Below are 7,988 nucleotides of genomic sequence, written 5' to 3' on the forward strand. Positions count from 1 at the left end.
AGGAGAGAGGGAGGAGAGAGGGATGAGAGAGGGATGAGAGAGGGAGGAGAGAGGGATGAGAGAGGGATGAGAGAGGGATGAGAGAGGGAGGAGAGAGGGATGAGAGAGGGAGGAGAGAGGGATGAGAGAGGGAGGAGAGAGGGAGGAGAGAGGGATGAGAGAGGGAGGAGAGCACTGCCACTCACAAGTCAAACAGAAGGTAGTGAAAGCCCTCCTCTGATATGCTGTCATGGAGACGAACTAGAGAGAGAGAGAGAGAAAGAGAGAGACAGACAGGGATGGGTTGAGAACGTCAGCAGAAAGCATTCTCTATTCTATTCCTGTGCTGCAGCAGCACCAGCAGCAGGGAGAGAGTTACAAGTACTGACCGATGTTGGAGTGTTTGAGCAATCTGCAGATCCTGGCTTCTCGCTCCAGCTTCTGGTGATCTGAGGGGAGAAGATGGAGATATAATCTTGGTACAATCATATCATAATATGATGCAATATTATCTCAAGAGAAGGATATCAAATGTTTGCTGTAAGTGTATTCAACAGGAGGCGAGCAACATTGAAAAATATGAAGTCTCCATCAATATAAGTATGGGCGCACACACACGCACACACTCCTGCCCACATACAGTGTTGTATACACCCTGAGGGTTGCATTTGCTCATATTAACTCCCCATAATGAGGGATGGAGGGAGAGGGGAAGGAGTAGAACAAAGGAGACAAGAGGAGAGATACAGAATAGAGAGCAATAGAGAGATATTTCAGTTGAAATAAAGAAGAATCTGTTGACACACACAACCAATTCTTTCCCCGGAGGGAAGTGTTGGCCTTTATATGTAAATAAACCATACATATCTTAGATATTAGGTTGTGTCAGAGATCAGGAGATAAAGGAGAGGGACATAGAATGGACAGTTGCGCAGACTGGGTTTGAACACATGCCTCCAGGGGCAAAGTGTGGTCCGGGGGCGAAGCACTACAATTAGATCAGCACCTAGCACGACTCATTTGAAGTAAAAAACGTTTTAGATAAAAAGGTTGAGAAACACAGCTTCGAGCCTGTTTTCCCCCTCTAGTCCAAGGTGTCCTCCTCCAGGCTCCAGCTGCAGCACAGAGCTCTGCAGTATCTGACCTATTAAAAGTAGAACACTGTTGTACATGGTGGGTGCCAGTGTGTTGTGTCAGGTAACACTTTCCGGGACTTCCACTGTAAACTGAGTAACGGGTACTATAGCGTTTTACAATATAGTACAACCCGGCCTTATATACTGTATAACAGCCAGTTCAGCTGAGCCCAGTTATGCCAGGGGTTTGTTCAATAGGGTGCAATGTTACGGAACGTTTAGAAAGAATTCTGCTATATAGAACATAATATGTACACACAGTACCGGTCAAAAGTTTTGGTTTTTCTTTATTTGTACTATTTTCTACATTGTCGAATAATAGTGAAGACATCAACACTATGAAATAACACATACGGAATGAAGTAGTAACCAAAAAGTGTTAAACAAATAAAAATATATTTTTTGATTTTAGATTCTTCAAAGTAACCACCCGTTGCCTTGATGACAGCTTTGCAACCAGCTTCATGAGGAATGCTTTTCCAACAGTCTTGAAGGAGTTCCCACATATGCTGAGCACTTGTTGGCTGCTTTTCCCTCACTCTGTGGTCCAACTCATCCCAAACCATCTCAATTGGGTTGAGGTCAGGTGATTGTGGAGGCCACTCATCTGATGCAGCACTCCATCACTCTCCTTCTTGGTCAAATAGCCCTTACACAGCCTGGAGGTGTGTTTTGGGTCATTGATCTGTTGAAAAACAAATGATAGTCCCACTAAGCGCAAACCAGATGGGATGGCATGTCACTGCAGAATTCTGTGGTAGCAATGCTGGTTAAGTATGCCKTGACTTGTAAAATCACTGACAGTTACACCAGCAAAGCACCCCCACACCATCACACCTCCATGCTTCACGGTGGAAACCACACATGCAGAGATCATCCGTTCACCTACTCTGCGTCTCACAAAGACACGGTGGTTGGAACCAAAAATCTCAAATTTGGACTCACCAGACCAAAGGACAGATTTCCACCGGTCTAATGTCTATTGCTCCTGATTTTTGGCCTCAAACAAGTCTCTTCTTCTTATTGGTGTCCTTTAGTAGTGGTTTCTTTAGAGCAATTCAACCACAAAGGCCTGATTTACACAGTCTCCTCTAAACAGTTGATGTTAAGATGTGTCTGTTACTTGAACTCCGCAAAGCATTTATTTGGGCTGCAATTTCTGAAGCTAGTAACTCTAATGAACTTATTCTCTGCAGAAGAGGTAACTCTGGATCTTCCTTTCCTGTGGCGGTCCTCATGAAAGCCAGTTTCATCATAGCGCTTGATGGTTTRTGCGACTGCTCTTAAAAGACACTTTCAAAGTTCATGAAATGTTCCAGATTGACTGACCTTCATGTCTTAAAGTAATAATGGACTGTCGTTTCTCTTTGCTTATTTGAGCTGTTCATGCCATAATATGGACTTGGTCTTTTACCAAATAGGGCTATCTTCTGTATACCACCCCTACCTTGTCACAACACAACCGATTGGCTCAAATGCATTAAGAAGGAAAGAAATTCCACAAATTAACTTTTAACAAGGCACACATGTTAATTGAAATGCATTCCAGATGACTACCTCATGAAGCTGGTTGAGAGAATGAAAAGTGTGTGCAAAGCTGTCATCATTGCAAAGGGTGGCTACAATGAAGAATCTCAAATATAAAATATCACTTTTTTGGTTACTACATGATTTATTTAATAGTCTGGTGTCTTCACTATTATTCTACAATGTAGAAAATAGTACAAATAAAGAAAAACCCTGGAATGAGTAGGTGTGTCCAAACTTTTGACTGGTACTGTATATTATACAGTTGAAGTCGGAAGTTTACATACACCTTAGCCAAATACATTTAAACTCAGTTTTTCACAATTCCTGACATTTAATCCAAGTAAAAATTCCCTGTCTTAGGTCAGTTAGGATCACCACTTTATTTTAAGAACGTGAAATGTCAGAATAATAGTAGCAGAATAATAATATAATTATTTATTTCAGGTTTTATTTCTTCTCTCACATTCCCAGTGGGTCAGAAGTTTACATCCACTCAATTTGTTTAACTTGGGTCAAACGTTTCGGGTTGCCTTCCACAAGCTTCCCACAATAAGTTGGGTGAATTTTGGCCCATTCCTCCTGACAGAGCTGGTGGAACTGAGTCAGGTTTGTAGGCCTCCTTGCTAGCACACACTTTTTCAGTTCTTTGTTGTCCTTAAGCCATTTTGTTGTCCTTAAGCCATTTTGCCACAACTTTGGAAGTATACTTGGGCTCATTGTCCATTTAGAAGACCCATTTGCGACCAAGCTTTAACTTCCTGACTGATGTCTTGAAATATTGCTTCAATATATCCACATAATTTTCTGTCCCCATGATGCCATCTATTTTGTGAAGTGCACCAGTCCCTCCTGCAGCAAAGCACCCCGACAACATGATGCTGCCACCCTCGTGCTTAACGGGTGGGATGGTGTTCTTTGGCTTGCAAGCCTCCCCCTTTTCCCTCCAAACATAACGATGGTCATTATGGCCAAACAGTTTTATTTTTGTTTCATCAGACCAGAGGACATTTCTCCAAAAAGTACAATCTTTGTCCCCATGTGCAGTTGCAAACCGTAGTCTGGCTTTTTTATGGCGGTTTTGGAGCAGTGTCTTCTTACTTGCTGAGCGGCCTTTCAGGTTATGTCGATATAGGACTCGTTTTACTGTGGATATAGATACTTTTGTACCTGTTTCCTCCAGTATCTTCACAAGGTCCTTTTGCTGTGGTTCTGGGATTCATTTGCACTTTTCGCACCAAAATACGTTAATCTCTAGGAGACAGAACGCGTCTCCTCCTGAGCGGTATGACGGCTGCGTGGTCCCATGGTGTTTATACTTGCGWACTATTGTTTGTACAGATGAACGTGGTACCTTCAGGCGTTTGGAAATTTCTTGTGGAGGTTTACAAAAAAAATTCTGAGGTCTTGGCTGATTTCTTTTGATTTTCCCATGATGTCAAGCAAAGATGCACTGAGTTTGAAGGTAGGCCTTGAAATACATCCACAGGTACACCTCCAATTGACTCAAATGATGTCAATTAGACTAACAGAAGCTTCTAAAGCCATGACATCATTTTCTGGAGTTTTCCAAGCTGTTTAAAGGCACAGTCAACTTAGTGTATGTAAACTTCTGACCCACTGGAATTGTGATACAGTGAATTATAAGTTAAATAATCTGTCTGTAAACAATTGTTGGAAAAAGTACTTATGTCATACACAAAGTAGATGTCCTAACCGACTTGCCAAAACTATAGTTTGTTAACAAGAAATTTGTGGAGTGGTTGAAAAACGAGTTTTAATGACTCCAACCTGAGTGTATGTAAACTTCCGAATTCAACTGTATATAGTCTGACATGAAGATTAGGGAATGTCATCGGCTCTATTTATTACACTTCTATCTGCATCACTGAATACACCCCAGGCTCGCTCTCTCTCTTCATCAGATATCTACTACTGGCTAGCAACAGCTGACAACCAGGTGCATCTAAATAGTTTAAGATCCTCCTCCTCTTCTTGCCTCCCCTCCTTCATTTGTATTCTGCACTGATGTGAAAGCAAATTCAGCTGTCCTGTTCTCTCACGTCAGCTCAGAGGGAGAGGAGACAAGGGGAATTTAGACTGTTGACTTGAAAAGCATCCTTGGTGTTGTTCAGTAGCCTCATGTGAGGTGTGTGTGTGCGTATCTTACAGGTTTCTCGAGGAAACTGTTAATTGTTCATTATTTAAATCCTATTATACGTATTATTTACATCCTGAGACTGGCCTCTGAGACTTCCTGTTCCTGTCCAGACAGGAAGCTGTCACCATAGATCATGCAGTAGTCAGTGCTGAGCAACCACTACAGGGACTGCGCACACAAACACGCACGCATGCAGGCATGCACGCATATACACACACATCACACAGCCTGAACCCTCTCTATGAGGACATGGAGAGAGCAGCTTTGGTTTCGTGACAAAACAGACCAAATCAGAGATGAAGAACTAGATCCCTCAGGCTGGGGGGGGGCATGCTGTCGTGTGTGTGTGTCCTCATTTCCTTGTGTCCTCTCCTTGCCTCTTCTCTTCCTGTTCTTTCCATCGCCTGCTCTAAGAATAGAATATGGAGGACCAGCTCTTTAAGATGTTCAGCTCTTTCAGATAAGCGCAAATGGCGGAGGAGATGACGGAAGGTAGCAACTTTAGACTATTGAGATGCAGCCTTTGTCTCTAAATGAAGAGAAGAGCTTCGGTGGTTATCGTGCCATATCTGTTGGCAGTAGAAACGGTTCTCCTCTCTCGCTATCTCTCTATCATTTGCTCTCTCTCTCTCTATCATGTGCTCTCTCTCATGTGCTCTCTCTCATGTGCTCTCTCTCATGTGCTCTCTCTCAAGAGGAGCATAAATTACTGTCTCACTCTTTAGAATCAAGCATCAGCTAAAATATGCTAATGTAGGCTTGCAGATCTGGGACAGCAGTAGCACATATACACACAGACACACACACACACACATGCACGCACATATACACTTAGAGGCAGTGTGAGGAGGAGGAACAAATCAGCCAAACGCCTCTGCTTTCTCCTGTTAGCTTCAGCCACTGACGAGCAGACGTACCCATTTTCTCTCTTTCTCTCCATCCCTCCTTCTCTCTCTCTCTATCACACACACACAGCATAGAGATGGGGACTAAGCAAACGTTAGAGTGTCTAATTTAACCAGATACCACACAGTTTACCCACCGTGCAGATATTCTACAGTTGGCACTCCGTTTTTGTGTGTGGGAGGGTGTATGTGTCTCACCTCTGGCGGAGAGCTTTTTGGTATTGATGATTTTGGCAGCGTACTCCTGGCCAGTGCACAGTTTGACACAGCGGCGCACCACTGAAAACGCTCCCCTGGGAAACAAAGGCAGGTAGAAACAGGTGTTAGATATGATATAGCACTGGCAGCATCTCAATATTCTAGAGTCAATTGCTCTACTGTCTCCTCGTTTCCTTTCCTTCATTCCCACTGATCTAAAAGAACTGGACAGGTTGAAGGCATATCCTTGTCCACTACCCCTCTACTGCTTTCACCTAGTATCCTGTCATTTCACACCTGCCAGTCATGAGTGAAGACATTTCTCCTGTATGGAGTCATTTGAGTGTGACACACAGCACAGCAGCACATCCTTCTTAGGATATATACAAATGAGAAGACTCAAGAGAAAACAACAAAACTGACTTTCAAGGATATCTCTCTGTGTGTGTCCATGTATGCACGTGTCCGTGAGAGAGAGAGAGAGAGAGACACGGTGTGCATGTGTGTACTGTAGCATTGCTGGTATTTTGGGGAGTGCTTGCATAACTAACTCAGCAGGGAAAAACAGCAGTAACTGTCTCTGTCGTTTCTCTGAGCAATATATAGACGTTACACACACTCTTACCCGTCCACTGTGTCTCACACACTCTCAGGCATACACTTGACCCCACGTCTCTCACACACACACACTCGTAGATGCTATGACAYGTGAGTGTGTAAGGGTATACACAGGGGATACTCTGAGTCAGAGACAGTAGGCTTACGGCAGCAAAGAAAGACAGAGAATGACCTGCGAGACACACATGCGCACACGAAAACATATATTGCACACCCACACATGCTCGCACGCACACACACACACGCGCACCAAAAAGGGACAAACTACCATCCTTACAGGAACTGTAGTATAATGAAGGTCCTGTTATCTACTGGGCAGCTGCTGCTACCACAGTATGGTTATTGTCTCTGGCTTATAACACAGGCCAGAACACACACACACACACCAGCGACCCTGCAGTTACATGTACAAGTGTACTACATGCTGTGCCCTAAAGGTCAAGATCTCTCAATAGAACTCATAGTAGTAGGCTAAACGTACATATTTGCTGTATGTTAATACATACAGCAAATGTTTGGCTCTTAACCTCTGCAGTTGTGTTTGCATAAAGACGCATTATGATCTAGAAAATGTGCTTCTCCTCCTGTTTGAGAATGAGGAGAATACTACCCCCTACCCAGTCCCACCCACACACAGCCTGACACACCTATCTTGCTGTGGCACATAAACTCACTGTCCAATGTCTCTCTCTCAAGCACAGGAGCTTGGTGGCACCTTAATTGGGGAGGACAGGCTCATGGTAAAGGCTGGAGCAGAGTCAGTGGATTGGCAACATATACATTAAAACACGTTTCCATTTGTTTGATGCCATTCCATTTACTCCGTTCCAGCCATTATTATGAGCCGTCCTCCCCTCAGCAGTCTCCCATTGCTCTAAAGACCCCAATTACAAAACAGCCCACCCCGCTCTGCTCTTTGACAGCTCAAATTGTCACTCTCTAGATCGCTACAGCGTGTCCCCAGTCCCCATCACTGCTGCTGCCGGTACAGAACATGCAGCAAACGGATCAAATGTAGTCTATATTTTATCTATACGTTTAAAATCGGGTCGTCTCGGGGCTACACCTCAAAGCAGAGTGACGGCATGCGTCTTCTTAAGAGGGCTGTGTAGCTCCGAACGTGACAGATCATCAGCAGAGATTAGTTCTGACCCCCATTCCGCCGCTCGAACTACCCACACACATCTGCAGATATGCAACGATGCAAAGACACTATAGAATAATAACAGGGTAAGGACGATACAGTGACGGCTATGTTGTTACCGCATCTGTGCCATAACGTAAAGCAATAATACAGCAAAGCCATACTTTCCGAGTTCTTCATATAGTTGGAAATCGTCCGTGAAACGTGTACAGGTAGTAACCGCCATCGTCCGTTTATTCGCGGGGGTCGAGCGTCCTAAATAGTCCGGTCCTCAAGTGAATTGAAATAGGTTGTATCCGTTGAGTAGCCCAGTTATTCTA

At 43.9% G+C, this 7,988-nt stretch overlaps 1 protein-coding gene across 1 annotated transcript in view; it reads right to left on the bottom strand.

Moving 5' to 3' along the window:
- Positions 1-7,988, bottom strand: part of LOC111963794 (calcium/calmodulin-dependent protein kinase type II subunit beta-like) — a 57,271-nt gene extending 49,283 nt beyond the window's left edge. Inside the window, 4 exon segments of the mRNA XM_070443529.1 lie at positions 186-240; positions 369-428; positions 5,907-6,001; positions 7,833-7,988. Coding sequence (XP_070299630.1) covers positions 186-240; positions 369-428; positions 5,907-6,001; positions 7,833-7,894 — 272 coding nt within the window. The 5' untranslated portion in view covers positions 7,895-7,988.

This window comes from Salvelinus sp. IW2-2015, linkage group LG5 (genome assembly GCF_002910315.2).
Source record: "Salvelinus sp. IW2-2015 linkage group LG5, ASM291031v2, whole genome shotgun sequence".
Taxonomy (NCBI): Eukaryota; Metazoa; Chordata; class Actinopteri; order Salmoniformes; family Salmonidae; genus Salvelinus; species Salvelinus sp. IW2-2015.